This window comes from Podarcis bocagei (genome assembly GCF_964188305.1).
Source record: "Podarcis bocagei genome assembly, chromosome: 14".
Taxonomy (NCBI): domain Eukaryota; kingdom Metazoa; phylum Chordata; class Lepidosauria; order Squamata; family Lacertidae; genus Podarcis; species Podarcis bocagei.
This window is the reverse complement of record NC_138139.1, coordinates 42,065,253-42,089,736: the sequence shown is the minus strand read 5'-3', so window position 1 is coordinate 42,089,736 and position 24,484 is coordinate 42,065,253. Positions and strand designations below refer to the sequence as shown.

General features: G+C 46.2%; 1 protein-coding gene and 1 long non-coding RNA gene across 6 annotated transcripts in view; both read right to left on the bottom strand.

Annotated features, from left to right (window-relative positions):
• The window catches only part of VPS35L (VPS35 endosomal protein sorting factor like), an 84,570-nt gene that overhangs the window by 8,938 nt on the left and 51,148 nt on the right, over positions 1-24,484 (bottom strand). For all 5 annotated transcript variants that reach the window (XM_081169428.1, XM_081169425.1, XM_081169427.1 and 2 more), the window contains 6 exons: positions 21,716-21,779; positions 21,069-21,167; positions 20,183-20,260; positions 19,793-19,907; positions 10,563-10,702; positions 9,255-9,420 (listed from right to left, as the gene is read on the bottom strand). In XM_081169428.1, the coding sequence (XP_081025554.1) occupies positions 9,255-9,420; positions 10,563-10,702; positions 19,793-19,907; positions 20,183-20,260; positions 21,069-21,167; positions 21,716-21,779 (662 nt within the window). The remainder of the gene's footprint in view (positions 1-9,254; positions 9,421-10,562; positions 10,703-19,792; positions 19,908-20,182; positions 20,261-21,068; positions 21,168-21,715; positions 21,780-24,484) is intronic.
• On the bottom strand, positions 1,350-9,248 carry LOC308573123. Its single transcript, XR_014001935.1, has 2 exons — positions 8,111-9,248; positions 1,350-2,635 (listed from the first exon to the last, which is right to left on the bottom strand). It is a non-coding gene; the product is annotated as an uncharacterized lncRNA (long non-coding RNA).

The window sequence follows — 24,484 nt, the reverse complement described above, 5'->3', positions numbered from 1 at the left end:
GCATATACTATTACTGAGACATGGAACATTAAAAACAGCTCAGGGCCAGTGGGGAGAACCTCAGACTCAGGGGCCCAATGTGGCCCTCAAAAACCTATCTGGCCCCTGGTTCTCTCCCCACTCATGGGCCCTGCTTTGTATCCAGACTGTTTTTCCTGACTTTGCCTGACTTGAATGCATCTTTGAACTCTGATTGGATGGATGACACAGAGGGGTGTGTGCAAAAACTAGCCTATTGTACACTTTGCCTACTTCTGCCTCTGACTCCGCCCACCACTAGTACATGGCCCCAGAAGGGAACATGACCCTTTGGCTGAAAAAGGTTCCACACCCGTAACAGGAGTAGCCACAACGCTGCCAACCCGGGTTAAGGTTGGCAGTGTGGTGTAGTGGTTAAGAGCGGTAGTCACGTAATCTGGGAAACCGGGTTCGTGTCTCCGCTCCTCCACATGCAGCTGCTGGGTGACCTTGGGCCAGTCACACTTCTCTGAAGTCTCTCAGCCCCACTCACCTCACAGAGTGTTTGTTGTGGGGGAGGAAGGGAAAGGAGAATGTTAGCCGCTTTGAGACTCCTGAAGGGGAGTGAAAGGCGGGATATCAAATCCAAACTCTTCTTCTTCTTCTTCTAATTCCGAATGCCACTTTCAGGTATTGGATTTTACAGAAATATTGGAATCTGCTACACAATCAAGACAGAAGTCTTCCAGCATTTGCAGATTACTCCAGTGGCCTTACCCACACTTCATTTAAGCTATCTGCAAGTAAGCTGTGTATTTTTAAAGAACTACTTCATCCACTGCCATGGCAAGAGAGAAAGCAGGGCAGAAGCCTTCTCTTTCTTTTTCCCTCTCTCTTAGGGAAATGTCATGAGATTAAATGAGCTTGAGCATGCCTGCACTAGTAAGATATTATTATTAAAGTTAGGAATACATGAAGTTCTTTGAACCAAGCGCTCAAGAGTTACTGATGCAAAGCAGCGCTTAATCCCAGGTTTTGCACAAATAAGGTTTGCAACGTGTGGATTAAGTATTTAGGCTCTTTGTGCAGGATCATAATCCAATTGCACACTCAATACTTGCTTAGTAACCGAAAAGGATTTATCAAGCTGTGCTAAAAGAGAAAAACAAGCACCAAACTGAGGCTGAAAACATGACCCAGAGTGGATCTTCTTTCTATTTTCATGTCACCTTTCTTCCAAGGAGCTCAGAATATTTTATATCATCAGCCTCTGCCAATTTGGTGCCCTCCTGTTTTGGACTACAACTCCCATCAGCCCCAGACAGCACAGCATCATGCTCAGGCTGATGGGAGTTGTAGTCCAAAACAGGAGGGCACCAGATTGGCAGAGGCTGATTTTGTGTTTATATGTGGACCCCAAGAACCGAACCCCCGCACAAGACGCAAGTTACCCTTAGAAACTTCAAACGTGATACTATCCGATCCGAAATAAAATTGTAAGCTGAATTTTCTTGGTGTTGAGATCAGTTTTAATAAGGGATGTTGCACTACCAGTGTCTGTGGAACTCCCTGCCTACTGACATTAAGCAGGTGCCCTCACTGTACTGTTTCAGCTGCCCACTGAAAGCCTTTTCGTTTCAGCAAGTCTACCCAGATATAGAAACTGAGTTACCTAGATCCATTTTAGAAGTTTTATTAATTTTATCTTTGTCTCTAATGATAGTGGCTCTACGTATATTTGTTTTTAATTAGACAGTGGGTTTTAGCTCCAATTTTTTTGTATACGGCTTGGAGAGCTTCTTGGATCAAGCAGTTTATTAAATCCTCTAAATAAATGCATGCCTCTTTCGGCCTTTCACTCTCCTACCTATTTCCAAGCTTTTACTACCCCTTCCCTCACGCTGGATACTAATTGCCCGACAGGTCACTGTGCTTAATTATAGAAGGCTGTTGATCCCTTGACCTGCACTGTGACTTCAGCATTGAACTGTGCCTTTCCCCTGCACACACACAGTTGAAAGATACAAAAAAGAAACGGAAAGCTTTCACTTTTTACTCTTTGGAAATAATGATTCCTCTCTTCTCTCTTTGCCCCTTACTGTCTTCTCCAGAATAATTATTATTATAATTATCATCATTACTATTAGACTTCTTAGTCCCTTGTAACCTGAAGGTCTCCTAACAACTTAAAACACATTTTTAAATACAAATCTATTGTACCATAACAAAACAACCCCATAACAGAATCCTGACTCTTCTCTTTTTGCAGCCCCACCAAACAAAAAGATGGAGCAGGGGGAGGTGGCAGTATAAGATGGATGCAGAGAGGACTTGAAGTCCTGAAACAAGCAACCTCATTTATACAACTCAGGGCAGAGGCCGGATCCAACAGAAGGTGTCTATGGCGTCTCTTTGTCTCCAGGCCACCTTTCTGTTAACTGCCCAAGTTTAAAGGCAATCTATCCACCACTAGCAAGGCAGAACAGGACCAGAGCCCTGGCCTCACCTGTGTCTTCCTTTACCCCTTTGCCCTCCATTTATCAGTCTGGCGTCAGCCCAAGGCACTTCTGCTTGTACAGCACTGTAAACCAGGCCCTTTCTTCTCTGCCTCCTCCCCTCCAACGCCATTCCATACCCTGATCAGGTCTCATATTGACTACGGCTGCATGCCAGTCACCTAATGTCAGGGAACTGCCATCGGAGCATCAGGTGGTGGAGGGGCTCAGGGAGGAAGAAAGAGACTCAACAGCTGAAGCAGGCACCAGCAGGGGGAGGAGTGGTTCTCTGAGGGAATGTGAGCAGGAGGGAGGGCTCAGGGATGCTTCCAGCGAGAACAGTGGCGAGGTATCTGAGTCTCCCATAGGGAGACCTATACCTCGCCGGAAACTGTCACGCCGTGAGTCCAGGAGACGCGTTTCCGTTAAGGAGCTCCTTTGTTGGAAACGCTTCCGCAGACAGCCACTGTCGGACTCTACTAGTGACTAGAGCAGACATGTCTGAGGAGCTCCGTCACACACTGAGGTTTGTGGGATCGCACAAACTCTGAGGGAGCACGTTTTTACGCACAAGCAGCTAATCAATCCCTAACAGCAGTCCAACAGTCTTTGTACGCTGCCTGTGCAAGAGAAAGCATCATGAGCGAACCAACCGGAACCGGAGGAGCTGGAGTTGGGGCTGGTCCAAGCTTGGAAGATAGATACCGAGCGTTGGAGGTCCAACTGGCGCTGCAGACGGCGAGGCTGGAGGAGAGAAGGGCTCAGGATGCAGACAAGAAGGGGAGAGCCACTCAGTTCCCCAGAAAGGTACCAGGATTGGTGCAGAAGTTTGGGGGGGACCCCAAGGATTACCATGCCTTTAGGACAGAGATGCAATATGCACTTAATGTGCAGTTTGATGAATTCCCTGATGAGGAATCACGAGTTGCTTTCGTGATTGGGCATCTTGAAAGGGGGGCGAGAGACTGGGTTCGACCCCTGATGGCAACGCACAATGACGTACTAAAGGACACGATGAAGTTCTTTCGTGCAATGGATATCATGTTTTCCAGCGATATTGAGGAAGGGGTGGTGCGCAGACAGCTAATGGCTTGCAAGCAGGGAAGCCGATCTGTCCGTGAGTACTGGACTGAGTTTACCATGCTGGTTCACAGACTGGGTTGGGATCTATCGGCGGCACCCATTCAGATGCTATTTGAAGAAGGTCTTTCGTCGGCTGTGAAAGACGAGCTGTCACGGAGCCCCAGGGCGGGGTCTATGGATCAGCTGACCAAATCTGCGCTGACCATAGGAGCGCGTCAGGAGGCAAGAGCCTTGGAGAGGCGGGAAGGGAGAGGGGAACGTTGGAAGGAGTTCCGCATTCCAGACATTCCTGAGCCAGCTTTCCCGCCGGCAGAGCCGATGGAAATCGGGACAGCGCGCGCGCGCGCATTTTCAAAACCCAGCGAGGGGGCTAAGAAGGAGGGAAAGGGCGCCCGGAAATGCTATCTCTGCCAACAGCCAGGCCACTTTGCCAGAGTCTGCCCCCAGAGGAAGGAATGGCAAGGGATGGTGGGAGCTGTTGAGGGGGGAGAGCAGGGGGGAACGGAGCAGGTAAAAGCCAACGCCTGGTTGCCACAATCGGGGCACTGCAGCCAGGCCAAAGAGCAGTGAAAGTGCCCGTGCCAGAAGCTCCTCGACCTGCTCTAGTGATTGAAGTGTCGCTAGAGCTGCAAAATGGACACCCCCTAAAAATAAAGGCGCTATTGGACTCAGGCAGCTCCTGCAATTTTATGAGCAAGGAGTTTGCTGCTGAACACCAGATACAGACTATCCCTTTAAGCAACCCCCTGCAGGTGACCACGATTGATGGCAGGGAGTTGTTGGGAGGAGGAGTCAGCTTGCAGACGGTCCCAATGATCATGAGGGTGGCAAGGCACACAGAACTGATAGCGTTTAATGTGGCCACCTTGGGAGGCGCTCCCATTATTTTGGGGATGAGCTGGCTAGCGCTACATGATCCGCTGGTGGGCTGGCATCAAAGAGTGGTTTCCTTTGGTTCAGCACATTGCTTAGAACACTGCAAAGGGGAAAAGGGTTCAGCAGGGACCCAAGCCACCCTAGCAGGGACTGAAGTAATGGAGAAGGTGAAGGTACCACCACAGTATGCAGATCTCAGCGACGTGTTCAGCGAGAAGGAAGCTGACCAACTACCCCCGCATAGGCCCTTTGATTGCCAGATCAATTTACTCCCTGGAGCACAGCTTCCTGTGGGCAAGTTGTATGCCATGTCAGACAGGGAAATGCAGGAGTTGCGAGAGTTTATTGACAAGAACCTGAAGAGAGGCTTCATCAGAGAGTCCAAAGCAGCGGGGGGTAGCCCAGTGTTTTTTGTGGACAAAAAAAACGCGGACAAGCCGAGACTTGTATGTGACTTTAGGAGGTTGAACGCAGTGACGGAACCAGTGGCGTTCCCTATGCCCAGGATTGATGATATTTTGACCAGGGTGCGGAAGGGAAAGATTTTTACAAAGCTGGATCTAAGGGGGGCGTACAACCTGATACGCATAAGGAAAGGAGATGAATGGAAAACCACCATGTTTACCCCTTTGGGGGCATTTGAATATCTCGTTATGCCATTTGGATTACAAGCAGGCTCCGCGTGCTTTCAATCTTTTATGAACCATGTACTGGGCCCTTTGCTCTACAAGAATTGCGTTGCTTTCCTAGATGATGTGTTGGTGTATTCGGAGAATGAGGAGCAACATGTGAGAGACGTCAGAGAAGTGTTGAGCAGACTGCAAGCCAACAGGCTGTGGGTGAAACTGGAGAAGTGTCAGTTTCATACCAAGGAGGTGGAATTCCTGGGGTACCGCCTGTCAGACAAGGGATTGGCCATGGATCCCGGCAAGGTGCAGGCGGTGCTGGACTGGAAAACACCCAAAACCAAGAAGGATGTGCAGAGGTTCCTAGGGTTTGGAAACTTTTATCGTAAGTTCATCCGCAACTTCGCCCATCTGACGGCGCCCATTACTGACTGTCTCAGCAGTAAAAAGAAGTTTGTATGGACGGCGGAGGCGGAGCGAGCGTTTGAGGAGCTGAAAAGGGCCTTCGCCTCTGAAGAACAACTTCTGCATGTGGATTTACAAAAAAGGCTAAGGGTCGAAACAGACGCGTCTGACAGAGCCATAGGGGCGGTGCTTCTTCTGCAGCCGGGAAAGGAGGAGTCAGAGTGGCGACCGTGTGCCTTCTTTTCGCGAAAGCTGAACAAATCCGAGAGGAACTACACGGTGTACGACCGAGAACTTCTTGCGATTCATGAGGCGTTCCGGAGATGGAGGCATCTGCTAATTGGTGCACAACATAAGGTGCAAGTGTGCACGGACCATAAAAATCTAGAGTATTGGAGAACTGCGCGAGTGCTCAACCAAAGGCAGTTGAGATGGGCCCAGGAGTTCTCCAAATTTAACTTTGAGATTTGTTACGTGCCAGGCCCAGAGAATGTTAGGGCGGACGCTCTCTCACGCAAACCTGAATATTTGGAGGGGGAGGGAGCACCTGAAGAAACCCATATCATCCCAGAGGATCGCTGGGTGTGTGGGGCGACTTTGGTGGGGCAAAGGGAATTGGTAGAGGGGACGGTGCTTGATGCATACGCCCAGGACAAACTCAGGGGTCTCAGGAGGGAGGAAGACAAACCCGGTGGTTTTGAGGAGAGAAATGGGGCATTGTATTACAAGGGAGCGTTATATATACCCGAAGGGGAATTGAGGGAGAAGGTACTCAAGCAGTTGCACGATAGCCCCACAGCAGGGCATTTTGGGCAACACAAGACCATGTGGCTGGTTACCAGGGAATTTTGGTGGCCCAAGGTCAGGGAAGATGTGCGGGAGTATGTGAGAGGGTGTGAACAATGCCAAAGAGCCAAGGGGGAGAGGCGGGCGCCGGCTGGTTTATTAGAACCACTGCCCACACCTGAAAGACCGTGGGAAGCAGTGGCAATAGATTTCATGACTGATCTGCCAAGGTCTAGAGGGAAAACAGCCATCATGGTGGTGGTAGACCTGTTAACTAAAATGGCCCACTTTATAGCCTGCTCACATGCGGTCACAGCAGAAGAAACAGCCAAATTGTTTGTAGAGAATGTGTTTCGGCTGCATGGCGCCCCCTTGAGGGTGGTTTCAGACCGGGGAAAACAATTTACTTCCAGGTTCTGGAGGAAGCTCATGAGCTTACTGCATGTAGAGGTTAATTTCTCAACGGCCCGTCATCCAGAGACCAACGGGCAGGCGGAAAGAGCAAATGGGGTTCTCCAGCAATATTTGAGGTGTTACGTTAATGACAGAGAGAATGATTGGGTGGAGAAGCTGGCGTTGGCAGAATTTGCCTACAACAATGCAGAGAACATGTCCACGGGGATGAGCCCCTTTTTGGCTAATCACGGGTGCCATCCCAGAGCCTTCCCAGGGGGGGAAGGGGAGAACTGGAGCGTTCCAGCTGCAGAACAGTTCGTTGAAGAAATGGAAGCGATTCATCGCCAGCTCCAACTCAACTTAAACAGGGCTAAGGAGGAATATAAGAGGCAGGCAGACAAAAACAGAAGGGAAGGTGAAAGCATTAGGGTGGGGGACCAGGTGTGGCTGTCAACCCAAGGGTTGCCATTCAAAGGAGGTTGTAAGAAGTTAAGACCCAAAAGGTTGGGTCCGTTTGAAGTTATGCAACAGGTCAACCCAGTGGCTTTCAGACTCCGGTTACCGAACCACATGAAGCTGCACCCAGTTTTTCACAGGTCGTTGCTGTCACCGTATAGAGGAGACAGTGAAGGGAGGGTCACTAGGGGACCAGCAATGGAGGAGAAGGAACACAGCTACCATGTAGCGGAGATCCTTGATTCCAGGTGGAAGGGAGATCAAGTAGAGTATTTGGTAATGTGGGAAGGGGAACCGGAGTCGGAAAACACCTGGGTTAGGGCAGAGGATGTCAATGACGAAGTTTTAATAGAGACTTTTCATCAGAGGTTCCCACGTAAACCTCAGCCTGTAGCGAGGTTCCGAAGGGAATACTTTGCCACCACCGACGAGGAAGAGGAGTTGGAGGGGTTCCCAGATTCTGAAGAGGAAGAGGATTCAGCGAGCCAGGACGACGATCGATGGAGGGAGTTGTTCGAGACGTCTGAAGATGAGGAAGATTCTTTTCGGGGTTTTAGCCCTTCACCTCCCAGGGGGGAGGTAATGGGAGGGGGTGAGGGGGGCCCTGGAGGGGAGGTGGATGTCAGGGAACTGCCATCGGAGCATCAGGTGGTGGAGGGGCTCAGGGAGGAAGAAAGAGACTCAACAGCTGAAGCAGGCACCAGCAGGGGGAGGAGTGGTTCTCTGAGGGAATGTGAGCAGGAGGGAGGGCTCAGGGATGCTTCCAGCGAGAACAGTGGCGAGGTATCTGAGTCTCCCATAGGGAGACCTATACCTCGCCGGAAACTGTCACGCCGTGAGTCCAGGAGACGCGTTTCCGTTAAGGAGCTCCTTTGTTGGAAACGCTTCCGCAGACAGCCACTGTCGGACTCTACTAGTGACTAGAGCAGACATGTCTGAGGAGCTCCGTCACACACTGAGGTTTGTGGGATCGCACAAACTCTGAGGGAGCACGTTTTTACGCACAAGCAGCTAATCAATCCCTAACACCTAACTTTTATGCTGAAATAGCTCACCTCTTCCATCAGACCAAGCAACACTCCACTCCTCCATTGGCAATCCCATCATCTCTGCATCCAGACTAACTCCTCGTGTTTACCTTTTTAAAATTCTTCAGTCTTTCCCCCCTTATTCCCCTGATATATCAGCATCAGTGATCTTAACCGATCCACCTCTGGAACCTTCAACTGCCTTTACATCTTCTGCTGTCAAGCAACTCCATTCAATTGCCTTTGCTTGTCCATTACGTCTGTCAGCTCCTAACAGAACACCTTTGCTAGCACCAAATCTGTCTCCTTGAAGCTTTCCTTTTTCCCCTGAAGCGAGAATATGGGACCTACGGCCCTCCAGAGGTTGCTGGACTGCAGTTCCAATCACCCGCTTCCTCCATGTATTTACACCTGCCATATTCATAAACAATTCCATCTTTGTGCATAGGGTTAATGGTAGAGCACAGGGACATAGGAACCAGCATTGCACCGAGTCAGACCACTGGCTCATCTCACTCAGTATTGCAGACACTGACTGGCAGCAGCTCTCCAGGATTTCAGGAAGGGAGTCCTTCCCAGCCGTACCTGGAGATGCCAGGGATTGCACCTGGGGCCCTGTGCATGCAAAGCAGATGCTATACCACTCAGCTATTGTGGTATGAAGTAAGATCTCAGTCTGTGTGGTTCTAAATTAACAGGAAACTGCCTTATGTGGAGCCAGACCATGCGAAGCCCAGCACTGATTCCACTGATTGACAATGTCTCTCCATGGTTTCAGATACCTAGCCTTAAATGCAAAAAATTCTGCATATGCTTTGCACACAGAAGATCTTCGCTTCAATCCCAGGCATCTCCTTTTAAGAGCATTGGAAGTAGCAGAGCTAAGAAAGCCTCTGGAGTAGCAATCAGGAGTAAACCCTTAATCATTGGCCAAGCTGGTTAGGGCTGATGGGAATTGTAGTCCAAAACTTCAGGGGCAGGGCACTAGAGTAGATAATACTGGGGGAGATGGACCAATGGGCTGACTCAGTCTAAGGCAGCTGCATTATTGTTCACACAAGCAAGTCAGCATTTGGTACTCTGGCTTGCGGAGAGCCTCCTAATGAAATTCTGGGGCTCCCAGCATCAAAGCCTCCCTCTCCTACCTTTGTCTACATGGTAGATGTAAGTCTCCTGACTCATTGCTGAGAGAAGATGCACAACATTTGTATAAATCCGGACTTTATCATCACCGTTATCTTCCCAGGTATAGTCCTGGATGACGTTCAGCAGCCCTCGCACAAGAAACAGCACGCCTTGCTCGGGGTGGTCCTACGGAAAAAAACACACACACTTAAGTAAGACCCAGTATAATCAAACAGGTTGATTCCGCACTCCTGCCCCCCAAACAACACTTCAGCCACCAGCAGCAACATAACATCCTGCTTCGAGAGATTTTGTGCTGGCTCAGCAATGGTTAACCAAGCACTGTCATAAGCAGGTGAAGGGAGACTGAAGAGCTCTTAAGAGAGGCTTAGAAGCGCTCACCTTAACCTAACCGATTTCAGGCAGTTTAGCAGCATGCTGGCATGTTATTGTTTTGTTTAACTTTGTTTTCGTGGAAGAGCATCAAGTCATGTGAGAGCCCCCTCCTGCACTATGCAGACTGAGGTTTACCTCCTGTTTCTAAGGAACTCAAAAATAATGGAGAAAACGCTGGGAAAGGCAGAAAGCCTTCATGAAATCCACATGGCTCACTCCTGGCTCTTCCCGATTTGAGCCTTTGAAAAAACCCAAAGCACAAATGTTTTTAAAGAGCCACGTTTCTGAGAGCAGCAAGTGGGGAGGGGCGGCTGCACTCATGTCCTGCTTGCAGAGTTTCCAAGAGGCATTAGGTTGGCCATTTTGAGAATAGGATGCTGGAGATGGCCTGAACAGTTTTTAGCTGTTCATATGCTCTTAAAGGGTTTAAGGACCGTCAGATGAGCCCAGCTGGATGAAACCAAAGGGCCTACCTAGCCCAGTATTCTGCTTCAACAAAATGCCTTAGGAAAATGCAAAAGCAACAGCCCTCTCCCATTGTTGCTCTCCAGCATACTGCAATACTGGAAGATAATATACACCCACCTTGACTAGTAGCCATTGACTAGTCTTTCCACCCACCAGGTGACTGGGTAAAGGCCTTTTTAGTGGCAGCATCCGAATTCACCAATGGTCTGCCTTAATGTCATTTTGGTGCCAGAAAGAACTTTTTTTTTAAAAAAAAGAAAACTAATTTGTCCCCCCCCCATTTGATTTTCCTAATGATTTTACACAGCCCTTATGTGTCTTGTTATTTTATTTTATTTTATTTTAGAAACCCCCAATTGTTTTTGTCTTGCCTAGCTACATAAGCTGCCCTGGTAGTATAACAGCGGGTTAGAAGAAGAAGCATTTCCGCCCTAAAGATTGAGTGGCTCATGCTGGCTACTTACAGGAATGATCAACAGAGTGGAAAAGAAATTGCAGAGGAATTCCAGGAGGAACGTTTCGGAGGACCGCATCTTCCCATCTATGTTGATCGTTTTTGGCACCTCGGGGACAAGGCTTATTGCCGCTTTGAAAAAGGCATCCGCTGCAAAGGAATCACAGCCACTGCTTTATGAGCAAGCAGAACATAGATTTATTGACAGGCCTGTGATTTTAAGTAGACCTGCACACAATCACATGGGCTCAAATCTCTGCTGCACTATCCAGCAACCTGCAATTATTCAACAAGCAGCACTTGCAACAGAATGTTTCAGGGATCCACGATCTCCTAAAAGGAGTGTTCAGGATTCCAACTCAGTTATACCCCCTACAAAATACTGGTTCTTAAAGACAGGTTAATTTGCGCATTTAGCTTTACACAACAACAGTGGTATTACTTTTCCCATGGGCTACTAAGATAAGGAAGTCTATGGAATGCAATCACATCTGCCATTGCTCTGGTGTTACAAAACACACATGCTCAATGACTCTGTATATGACATTTTGTCACCAGAAAAGAAATAATCTGAATAGCATAAGTATCCAGTTCCACGAACAAGAATACTCTTGGCTTTCTAAAGTTACTTCAAATTACATGGGATGAATCTCCAGATCTTTTCTTAATTTAGCTTTCACTAGTTTGCCTGCTTAAGTCTATCCCAGCCTGGGTAAAAAACAAAACCCCAACACTTTAAAAAAAACGGTAGCAAACTCCCCAGCCCCCACCAAAAAAATCAAACCCAGACACCGACATCAGAATAAATGCATTAAAAGGTCTGCATCATACAAGTAATACAAGGTGATTAGTCTTTTGAAGGCTAAAACAAGCAGACTTGTGAGTATATTGCCATACCTCCTCAAGCGAGAGATCATAGCCTAGGATATATTTTTATTGAACACCACACATTGGAAAGGCATACAGAAAAACAAGAAAGTTGAAATTCGCCAACACTGTAAAGTGCAGTCAACCTACATCTTGTGAGCAAACAATCTTATTTATATTCCAAACATATTCAGAGACATTTAAATAATGATACTTCCTCAAGGAACACACAAACAGAGAGAGAGAGAGTCTCAAAATATCACCAGCAATGCAAAAACTATTCAGTCAATTGTTATGCCTTTTAACATAGAAACATAGCTGTCCTTCGTGTCCTATTAAGTCACATAGAGAAAAGCCCAGACAACTATTCCCTGCTTTTGGGGAGAGCAGAGAAGAGCAAAAAGAAACTGCTTCAGCCAGGAACTCTCAGCTTTAATTCAAATAGATTGCTTTTTGAGTCTTCTCGGGGCTACAGAAAATGCAGGGTTGTATCCAACTTAGTGCTACTCAGAGGAGACCCATTGAAAGTAATATGCCTGAATTAGTCACGAGGTTGTATCCAACGCTTGGCTAACATAAGTTCATTGCTTTCAATGGGTCAGAGTAGACCTTAGTTGGATGCAGCCCACCGGAAAATGGCTTAGCTGGTGGTCCTTACTCCAGAAAAGATGGGTTTCTGTTTACACTGATCCCAACGCAAACTGTAGGGAGGAAAAACCCAGCGGGGAAAGGAGCCAATCCACTTAACACTCAGCAACATTACTTTATGGGCAGGGGGAAAAACCCCTCTCCCTCCCTCTCTCTCACAGCAATTTGCTTCCTGTGCAACTGTCCTTTCATCATAAGAAAGCCCTGTCACCAACAAGAGAACCATGGCACTTGTCTTACACAGCCACGCCACCCAGGACTACTCGCAGTTGCACTCGTAGGTTTGGGTCAAGGCAATTTGCTTCGAGTCCCTAAGGAAAGTGGACTGGCGTTCACCTTCCCATGAAGCCGACCATTTAACCACCTGCCTGCGCTGCATGGCCAAATTCTCCTCCGTGCTCACAGGGTGACAGCGAGAATTCAACCCCAGGTCAGCTGAATTGTCACCTTAGCAGAGAGGCGGCAGCCAGAACAAAGCTTGAACACAGCCGCAATTACTTCTGCCTCCTGAGGGAATCAGTCAGAAACAGACTTGAAGAGCCATCGCTCTGAACTACCAACCATGACACAGAGAGGCATATCCTGAGGCAACATGCTTGGCTAGGAAGGCATTTAATGTATATTTAAAGGCTGGTTTTCCCAGTACTCAAAATGGCGTACAGTGTGTAAGATATGGTTGGATTCCAACTCTCGTTCCTCCATTCATTTACTGCTTTTTTTCTTTCGCCTTTTTCTCCAAGGAGTTCCAAGGTGGCAGACATGGTTCTCCAGCTCCTCGTTTAATCCCCACCTTGTGAGGTAGGTTGGAGACTGGTCCAAGGTCACTCAAAGTGAACTTCATGGCTGAGTGGGGATTTGAACCCCAGCCTCTCATGTCCTAGCCTGCCACTCTAACCACTGCACCACACTTCTTCCCCAGTCAAAATCAGCACTCTGAATTGTTAGTTGGATTTGCTCACACATCTCACCAGGCAGCGCTACTTAGCACCCTTCTTAGGATATTGTCAGTATCTGCAGAACCACGAAGGAACTGGCTGCCTGTCTTTTATTTTTATTTTTATGACAGACGGCCGTCTTTACGACAACATGAAAACACACAAAGGAGAAGCTGGTGGAAAGCGAAGGGAGGGGATGACGGCGGCCGGGTAACTGCCTCCACAGCCCACCTTTTGAGGGAAAGCTACTAATTTAAACCCAGCGTCATTTACAGTCCGCTTAAAGCGGCTCCTTGCAAATATAGTTCCTTTACCTAACCTTGAAATATGGCGAGATAAATTTGAAATATGCAGCTCCTTATATAGGTTGTCCATTAAGCCCCCCTTTCCTGAGGCAAGCTGGCACTGCGTTTGATGGGGGTGGGGAGGTGAGCGTTCGCGGCAATAAATTGCCGATGATGCCTTCCTAGGCCTCAATTAATAGCTTGTGCAGTGCACCGTATGCAAGCTACTTTACGCTCCGCTAAATTTCCCATTCCTCCCCGGCAAGCAGTGGATCTTCCTTCGTTCTGGCTGACCACTGGGCTATAAATCCTTCCGTGGAGGCCTGCGCTATTTCCGCGTGTGACCTTCAGACAAGAAAAATTAATGCCCTGTTCTAACGGGGCCCAACTGTGCCTGGCTGCAGGGGAAATCACGCCTTGAATGTTTCCTTGCAAATGCAGGGTTTCCCAAAGGCCGCATGGTCTGCCTTTAGAAGGCTCCACATGGGCTCAAAGGATTGGGAGCATGCTCCCCACACCTCTCTCCATTTTTCCTTTTCTCCTTTATTGCATTTATATCCCACCTTTTTCTCCACGGAGCTCAAGGCGGCTTTCATGGTCCCCCCTCCCCATTTAATCCCTACAACCCTGTGAGGCAGGTTAGGCTGAGAGGCAGTGACTGGCCCACAAGGTCACCCTGTGAGCTTAATGGTGAAGTGAGGATTCGAACTCTGTTCTCCCAGGTCCTACTCCAACACTCTAACCACTGCACCACACTTCCTCTTTTGCATAAGACCCTTTTTAAAACCAGCTTCTGGGGCAATTATGGATGCTATAAGGTATCTGTAATCATACCATGTTTCCTAAAAAAGTTCAGAGTGGTGTGCACAGCTCCCCCCTCCCTCATTTTATCCTCAAAACAGCCCTATCAGGTAGATTAGAGAGAAATGGGCTGGTCAGTGTTTCTCAAACTTGGGTCTCCAGACGTTGTTGGACTACAACTCCCACCATCCCTGACGACTGGTCTTGATAGCTAGGGATGATGGGAATTGTAGTCCAACAACAGCTGGAGACTCAAGTTTGAGAAACATTGGGCTAGGTGATACATAATTAGGAAATCATGGTTTCCCAATTTGTGGACAAGGCATAAATAGCCCTGGGCCCATGCACTCCCCCTCCTTTTTCATAGCCTCAAGGAGGAAATCAGAAGTCTCAGCTTCTGCTTTTAAAATGAACCACAGTTTCTTAGTATGTCTGAACTGCAGCAACTATGGTTTGTTTTAACTTTAGAGAGAACAAGCCAAGATCAAACCACGGCTATCCACATCAGCGATGAAAGCCATTCAGTTCCAAATGGGTCAGAGACTAGATTGAAGGATCTAATCAAATCTGGGGTGGGGGAGGTGGGGAAGAAGAGGCAGTTGCAGTTTATGCTAATGCCGCCTTTTCTTGGAATTGGAAAATATGCAGTACTAAAGCAGCAAATATAACAAGATGATGAAAAACATCAGGATTGAGGATTCTTCGTCCTCATTTCCGGGTGGCCCAGAAAAGTAGGCCAGCAGAAACACAAATATTTCATCTTGCTGTGCTATCAGATAAGGGTGGGGGCAGCTAGGAATATTAGATCAGCTATAGCTCTGTGCACTTTTGAACTCTGAATCCAGATTCGGTCAGCGCAGTTGAGCAAAACAAATCCCACCCCAATTTCCATTTTTATCTGTCCCTCGGTGAAATTAGTCATCCAAGTCAGTTGGATACCTCTGGCCATGTGGCATATTATGCTTCGAGCCAAGCAAAGTTTTAACAGCTCAGAAAAGCATTACGTTAGGACAAACCTACACTGTTTCACAATAATGTGCCTCAAGTGAATGTTATAAAGAGAAGTAGAATTAACAAATCTCTGTTCATTTTGCCCTCAGAGAGATTGCTAGCTTGGCCCAGCACATTACCCATGACAGGAAACATGTCTGGTGAGGATTCATCATTACTCTGCAAAGTTACACTAAGTCAGGGGCTCCAAGACTGTGGTTCATGGACCACAGTGATCCGCAAGATCCATTCAGGTGACCTGAAGCATGTCCACATTAAATATTCACATTGATTTTTAATTGCATTGCTGATGCTTCTTTTATTTCTTGTATTGTATTGTAACCTGAATTTTACAAAATGCAAATTATAATACAATAAAATACAATATAGGAAATAAAAGCAATAAAATCACACAACATCTAGCACAGCGCTTTACAATTGCTATAGCAGACAGAAGGGGTCATTAAGGGGTCCACCAAGAACCACCAGCAAATTCAAGTGGCTCGTGGGGGAAACAGTTTGGAAGCCACTGCACCAAGAGATCCAGTTCAGTGTGCAGGGTCATGTATATATAGTGTGATCCTGCACATGTCTTCTCCAGTCAAAGTTCAGTTGAGTCCGATTTGCAGCTGAAATCTTCCAAGCCAGTAGGTAGCATTCATTTCCATAGATCCCTTCCATCCAGATACTGCCTAGTCCACAGCCCACTTAACTTTTAGCAAGGTTGCTTTGCCACATGACTTTAGGACAAATTGCTGTACCCAGTACTGAAGAATCCAACTTTTTAGCTATGATACAGTTTGCATTCAACTGGCTGGCAAGGACTGCCTAGAAAAGCAAATACTCTGTTGAAATATAGGGCCAGTTTTGTTTCTCTCTCTCTGTCTGTCTGTCTGTCTGTCTGTCTCTCTCTCTCTCTCTCTCTCTCACACACACACACACACACAATAAATAAAGTCAAAGCATCAGTCAATGACAACTGGAAGTACCGTATTTTTCGCTCTATAACACGCACCCGACCATAACACACATTTGGTTTTTAGAGGAGGAAAATCTGTAGGCATGCCCTGCATAATACGCACAGACATTTCCCCTTACTTTCTAGGAGGAAAAAAGTGAGTGTTATGGTGCAATAAATACGGTACTTGCATAATATTTTTAGAGTAACCGTCTCGTGTGTTAATCTAGTTAGCAAAAAACTAACTGCAGACCCACAAAAATTTAAAGCATGGAAGATTTTTAGTACTATGTGCAAGAGCATCTAGGACCAGCATTAACACTGGGAGTGAAAGGAGACAATAAGGCAAATGGGAGGTAACAGTCACAGAAGCAGTGGGCACACTTCAGACTTCCAATCCAATTTCAAGACCCTGAATTCTTTTTTAATGAAGTGGGTGGCAATTCCATACACAAGCCAAGGGGATCCTTCAGTAGAATTTCAGGCATCCATTGAAGCCTTTGGGAAAAGGCTGGTTAGAGCAGGGAAGGGCTACAGCTCAGTGGTAGGGCATCTGCCTTGCATACCGAAGGTCCCAGGTGCAATCCCCAGCATCTCCAGGTAAGGCTGAGAGGGACGCCTACCCCAAACCCTGGAGGGAAGCTGCCAGTCAGTGTAGACAATACCAAGCTAGATGGGCCATTGGTCTGACTCAAGCAGCTTCCTATGTTCCTTACTTTGAACAAGCAAAGGCACCCATTAATTATCCAGCGGGGTGAAACAATAGCGAATGAGTTAATAACCACAGCAGAGGAATGGAGAATGACTTCACACTGTGGTCTCTGCTTGGTTTGTCTACAAACAAGCCAAACAAACAGAAAGTGCACTGCACTGACTTTGCAGCTCTATTGTTTTCGCAACTTGCTGGGATGGAACAGTCAGCTCTGCTCTAAATCCCCAATGAGGCACACGGCATCACGCCTAAACAAAGAAATAAAAACCAGTAGCCTTGCGGTGAAAGCCTTAGTCAGCATCTGATGTCAGCATGTTTGCATTTACAGCTGGAACTTACTAGCACATGTGCAATTCTGGCAACTTTTGTCATCTCCGGAAAGGGGCAAGATTTGACTTGCTTGAACTTGCACATGTCTGAAGCCATGCTGATCAGAAAGAACATGTCATACATGCACAGATTCTTCTATGCTCCACTCCCCGCACCCCCAAAACAACCTATGGTCAAACTGTCATAAGCATACAATCCTACAAGTCTATCCTGCCTCAGAAAACACAGGTAATGATCAAAATGGCAAACATATGTAACTGGCTCTTCGCTAGTCACATGAACGACCGAATAACTTATTATGAAGCTGCCTTGCCCTGCTTTATTATTCTGCGTTTATTTAGAGCTTATTTACCCTGCTCCTCAGCCAAAAAGGCTCCCAGGATGCCATGTACAATCAGAACAAGACAGTACCTTCCTGCAAGTGTACAAAAAACCCAATGCACAACCGGAAAGGAGCAGGGAGGGAAGAAGGAAATAAAATTCAAACTCAATTTCTAAACAGTTGTTCCCATAATGACCAGCTGGCAGGAGAGGCCTGGTAGAGCTGCACCTCCAGCAAAGCCGATGAAATGAGCCTTGTTTGCTATCTCTTCCACCGAAGTAACTCTGCTGGAATGGCTGCCCCAGATGGCAGCTGAGGGAGAGGAAGCCTCGTGCAGCCGGCCTGTCACACCAGAGCTGATGGAGGGAGGTCTGTGTTTCACCTGTTTAAGCCAAAGGTCCATCGAACACAATGCCTACACTGAGTGGGAGCAACACACAGCGTAGAGTCTATGAATCTAGGACAGAGATGGGGAATCTGTGGCCTTCCTGATGTTGCTAAGACTACAGCTCCCATCCACGCTGACCCCTGACCACGCTGGTTAGGGCTGATGGGAGCTGTAGGACAGGTGGAGATCCCCATCCCTGATATAGTAACATAGGCTGCAGACTTATTCCAAGTCACACCAATGGTCTACCTGTCAAGAGTTCAGCGTACACTCGAGTAGGACCCTAGCAGAGACACATGCCGGACTGGAATGTTCCCTCCCTCCTGGTCGATCGTTTAGGAGCTTCATAAGCTTTCTTCAGCTCGGACATCACAGCGACTGATGCTAACCGACACCGGCACACTTAGGGATCTGCAGAGTTTGCGCATCTTGCGTGACAGACCTCAGCAACTCAGCATTTTGGCTAATCTACTTTATTTACATACAAACACAAACAGAGCACTGCAACATGGCTCCCTCTGTCTCTAGCATCAGACAGCAAAGAGGAAAATGAACAAAGGACAATTGTCCCACTTCACGGAACACAGTAACATAAACATCCTGTCTCTGTCACATCCCACTCAGTCAATACACCACCAGGTGATAGACAAAAATCCCATGACTGAAATCATGGAGCAGGAATTCTAACACTACCTAGTTCAGCACTATCTGCACATTGAGCAGTGGCTCTCCAGAATTTCTAAGAAGAGTCTTGCCCAACCACGCCAAGAGATGCTGGGGACTGAATCTGAGGGCTCTGGCATGCAAACGACCCACTGAGCTACAGCCCTTCCCTACACCATGTTGCAAACTCATTCTGAGAAGGGACTAACTCTTTACATCTTTCAACCATCACAACCCTACAACAGGAAAAAGAGCACAGAGGGCAAATGTTCAGGACATCATCTTCTCAACTGTAAAAACGGCAACAACAAGAAGCCTCGTTCTACCAGAAGAAGGGTGTCACACACTCTTGCCTTTTCAAAAATCCTCCCAAAACCAGGCTGTATTGCTCTCCACCCAAAATGCATCTATAGAGATTCCTTGTGATATAACTTTTGCTGCATAAACCATGACACTGACACCTGAAGGGGTGTTTGGACTAAATCCAAGGCATCAGTTATGCATTGTTTCTAAAGCCTGAAGATGTTGTACCAAATACATCTAGCATAAAGGAAGAGCTTCCACCAAAACGAACTCCTCTTGGAAAAGAAAGGTTGAAATGTTTTATGGGACTAAACATGTAGCAGTTAAAGACTTCTCTCTCTCTTTTTTTTTACAGGCAGAGGAAGGTTTTGTTCTGAAGGAACAAAAACAGTCTCATTGTTAAGCAAATTAGCATGTCAGCATTAACGTCCTTACCACTTGCCAAAAATAATGCTTGAATTCTTAAAACATGTCACACGTTTGTATGCTCTGCTTGTTTTATGTCTTGCCTAAAAGCAAAATCTAGGCTCTGAGTAGTGTTATTTAATCATAGGTTCAGTAGCACTTTTAAGTAAAATGTGCGCATTCCTTAGATCCCAGAATTCCAAGCTCTTATCATGCTGTGCCTACACTCTTTCCGACTGGATTTCTTTTTTTTACTAGCTGAATACTTTCCCTTAGCAGGGAACACGGGAACATAGGAAACTGCCTTATACTAAATCAGACCATTGGTGCAACCAGCTCAGTATTGTTCTAGAGTCTAGACTGACTGGCAACTGCCAGGGTTTCAGATGGGGGACAGTCCCAGCCGTACCTGAGATTCCAGGGGACTGAACCCGGGACCTTCTGCAATGAAGGGAGGTGCTATGACCCTTCTCCAAAGCATATCTGTTCTGTGCAAAGAAGCAAAGGCTCCAGCTCCTTCCCAACAGAACATTCAAATTTTTAGCAATCCTCATGTATTCCCACTGTAGCTAGAAAGACTGCTTCCTAAAATAATAATTTGTTTTTACAAATGAAGAAAGATCATGAGGCTTACCTTGCGAAAGGCACTGGTTTGCCAAAGCAATCTGTCCAGAGTGCAGGTAAAGATTGAGACGAGAAAATATGCTTGTCAAAGATGGAATTGTAATGAAGCAGAAGGCAACGCAAGCCTTTAAAAAAAAAAACGTAAGAAGAGTTTTCAAAGACTATTCTGAACGTGTCTTAAATCAGAGGTTTGGGGAATCGTGGCCCTCCAGGTGTTGCTGGGTGCCAAATCCCATCACCCCCACTTAAAATGACTAAAGCGTACTCAGAAATAGTGGGAGCATAAGTTCAACCAGCCCCCTCCCTGGGGCTAAACCATGGTTTAGAACTCTGGCCAAAACAGACCATAGTTCATGCAGAAAAAATAAGGATGAAGAATTCCTTCAGTTTTCACACCTACCCTGACAAATGCAGCCGTTTTTCTGGAATGATTCCCTTTCATCACTTTTCGCGTTTCCATCGCCAGCTGGTTCACACTCTGTTTTTAAAAGATTATGTTACCTACAGAAGCAACTCTGCAACTCAAACAATTCAATGATTTCTCCAGCAGAAGTCAATGGAACTAAATAAATAACAAATATTCTTGTTTAACTGATATGAAATACAAGCTTCAGGGAAAATGAAAGAGCATACAGCTATAATGATGTGCAAGGAGGGTTGTGCATACTATGTGCAACAAGACCAAAACCCCACAAATTTGCCTGAGTTCAAGGGCACATTCCATTCAGGTGAAAACACTTCCAGAGCAAAGCAGGGCAAGTGAAGGAATGTTGCCTGGGGAGAAGAGGTGTGAGCTGGGAAGGGTTACAAGGGTCAGAAAAAAATGGCTGGGGGAGTGTGCTTTTGGCCCCTGAAATTGAAGTCCTCCACCCATGACTTAGGGACAAGAATGCCACCTTTAAAAATTCAAAACTAGTTGCTGTGCTAGTTTAGCGCCCAGGAGCAATCAGTTTAGACTGAGGAAAAGTATATTTCAAATACTGTTTTTCCTACATGAAAGCAGGAAAGAGAAACACTGAAAATGAAGGAGGCAACTCAGAATATTCCCCACTAATGAGCTATCAGCTCATACGACTTTGCGCTTTTCAATTTGCAGGATGAATTCACCAGCAACATGCCAAATATCGATATAAAACATGATGTACGAATGCAAATTCTCTGCTGTTAAAATGCCAACAAAATTGACCTTGCTCTGTAATGAAATGCAAGGAATGACGGAATGCAGCAGGAAAAAATAGCTCACACAGCTCCTGAAGTCCTATTTCAACTTAAGAAAGTATGCTCACATGAATCAGCTGGACGAGAACAGGTTCCAAATTGCAAAACATTGATCTGGCTTCAACATAAAAACTCAGCTGCTGCTCAAAGTCACGGCCAAATGAAACCTGGATTTAAAAGATTCACAAAGTCATTTCTTATACAGGACTCTGGCATCCAGTTACCCATTCTTTCCATCTCATTTGCTGCAGTGCAGCGCTAACTCTTCCATGCAGTATTTACCGAGCAATGTGGTTCATATCACATCTTTTTTTTCTTTCACTTCGTTTGACAGAACCTTTAGGAACACACAACTTTCTGATGCAATGGGGGCAAAACAGCAGCCCCACTGGATCAGAGCAAGAGGTCTATGTCACTCAGCACGCCTCCCCCGCCCCCCAGTGTAAAGCCAGGTGCTGCTGTGAAATTCACAAGCATAATTACAAAGGCAAGCCCTGCTGTGCATCTTCTAGCATCCCGAGGTATACTGCATCTGGCCATGGAAGGTTTAATTTAGGTGTCATAATTAAAAGCTGAGGGCCAAACTACACATTACATCAGATATACTGTGCTTTCTTTTAAGCACACACACACTGCCAAAGCCAAGAACTAGCAGCCAGTTAAAAGCACAATTAAAATGCAGATTAAAACACTGACTAGCCCAGCAGATACTCACCATTCTCAAAAATCCATTTATCAAAGAGGCTAGCATTCGTTTTTCGTCTTCTAGTGTCAGCGCACTACAAAAAAGCATCAATATTTAAGAAACCCATCAAAAATAAATTGATGCTACATTATTATTATTATTATTCATTTCCTTTCTATACTGCTTTATATTTTTAAGAAAAACCTTAAATCGGTTTATAGCATAAACATGAGAATGAGCCCTGTTGAATTCAGTGCGGCTTACCCCAGGGTAGGGATGGGGGAGGAATCTGAACAACTCTGATTTCAAAGCAGATTCACCTGAGCTGATCTGGACAGATCATGACCTGGGGAGAATCCCGAGGACCAAACAAAAGAGGCTGGGAGGGGCACTTTTGACTCCCTGGCTTGAGGTTCCCGACCCCTGAACTACAGCATGCCAAAAGATGTCTGTAGAACAGAAAAGTCACACAAGCAATGTTTGAAATGCCCCAGTCCTCAAACGCCTGCTTCACTTGACTTGCAGTCAGGATGGTGTCTTTCTACCTTGCTACCAAGTCCCATTTATCACAGGCAACTAGGAAGCTGCTCTATACCATTGGGTTCTTCTAGCTTCGTACGGCCAACGCTAAGTTGGCAATGGATCTCCAAGCTTTCAGACAGGAGGTTTTTCCTATCCCTACCCGGAGATGCCTAGAATGAAACATGGAACCTTTTCCATGCCATTAATGTGTTACACACACACACACACACACACACACAGAGAGAGAGAGAGAGAGAGAGAGAGAGAGAGAGAGAGAGAGAGAACATGATAACAAGAAGAGGTTTAACACTTGTGCAGATCATGAACCAAAACGAGATCAGCAAGTGCAGCAAATTGTGCAACTCTCAATGATTTGCAAACTATGTTTTTACTTCTTTTAAATTTCACTGCATTGTGAACCAGGGAAAGTGGGAATAAATTGTAGAGTTGGAAGGGACCATAAGGGCCATCGAGTCCAACCCTCTGCAATGCAGGAATCTTTTGCCCAATGTGGGGCTTGAGACCACCACCCTAAGATTGCCAACTAAGCTATCCAACATCTACTGTGGGACAAAACTGTTTTGGAAAATAGTTTGAATCCACCCTGTAACAGTGAGCAGTCATTGTTTGCAAATTACCAATTCCAAAATTAATTTAGGATAGGGCCATAGAACACAGCAAGTGTAAACATCTGCACTGCAAAAGTAGCGCATCATGGTGTGATACACTGGGCCAAAACAATAGCCATAAACTGCTGGGATATTGGCGGGGGGTGGAGGGTAGCAAATTCAGTTTCACATCATTAGCATTTAATTTGGTTACCAAATGGGGAGGTAATAAAACCATACACATTCTGATGAAAATGAACCACACTCAATTACAATTAAGTAATCCAGTTTAATCCTGGGCATGCTAGTCCCTGGTGTACCATTTTGCAATTCTCCTAGTGCAGACACCAGATGGGAACAGAGTAATTGCTCTGGAATACAAATTCAATTGGAGGGGAAGAGTGAACCTTCACCATGATTAGCTCATTAGGGTTTCGCCATCCAATACAGGCATAACAAGAAACTGATGGATGGTTTGGAAGATGCGTGGAAGGGAGCACCGGGTCCCCAATAAAAATTGCTAATTTAAAAACATGACCGCAAAGCAGCTGTTTAAATGACACACACAGTGCTTTAGCTTGAGTAGAGCCCAAGCAGGAAAATGGCATTATCTAGTTCAACTTTTTAATCTAAAACACACTTTAACATTTGGGACTGCAATGCAAATGTTACAAGCACCTTACAAGCATCAACAACTCTGTAAGGCAAGTCTGTATTATCACTCCATATAGTAGACAGGGGGACTGAAGCTGGCTACTGTGAAAATAGGATGCTGGACTCGATTGGTTATTGGCCTGATCGAGTAGGGTCTGTTTTTGCTCTTGTGAAAGAGAGCAGCCTGTCTAAGGCCACCAAGCAAGCTCAGAGGGCCTTCTCGGTAGTGGCGCCCACCCTGTGGAATGCCCTCCCATCAGATGTCAAGGAAATAAACACTGATCTGATTTTTAGAAAGCATCTGAAGGCAGCCCTGTTTAGGGAAGTTTTTAATGTTTGATGTATTTATCATATTTTTAATATTCTGTTGGGAGCAGACCAGAGTGGCTGGGGAAACCCAGCCAGATGGGTGGGGTATGAATATTATGATGATGATGATGATGATGCCAGAGGTGACATTCAAACCAGGGACTTCCCAATTTGCAGCACAGGTCACATCCACAGCATACATTTCAAGCACTCTTCTAGGGCTATAACAGTCATGGCTTCCTCTAAAGAATCCTGGGAACTGTGGTTTGTTAAAGGTGGTTCTGTGAGTGGTAGACTACAGTTGCCAAGATTCTTTGGGATAAGTCATTACTCTTACATTTGCTTTAAATGCAGGATTTGGATGTGACCTTTTCCATAGTCACTATTTTTGCAAAGCTTTGCAATGCAGCTCCTTTTGCAAAGGCTGCGCAATCCAGTTGATGCAGGCTCTTACAGATGTTGCAGAATTATTTCAGAAACAAAGCAAGATTTAAGGAAAAAACTGTTTGGCGTTTGAATCCAACCAAGTTTCACTCTGAGTAAACCTCTTGAAATTGGTGGGTGCAAGTATGTCTTGTCCATTAATTTCAAGGGATCCAATCTGAGTAGCGGTAACAGTAAACACAACCCAGTATTGTTACGAGTGCATTTGCTAGAACTTATTGCCCTGGTAACTGAGACCAGATTAACACCTGTACCAGAAGCA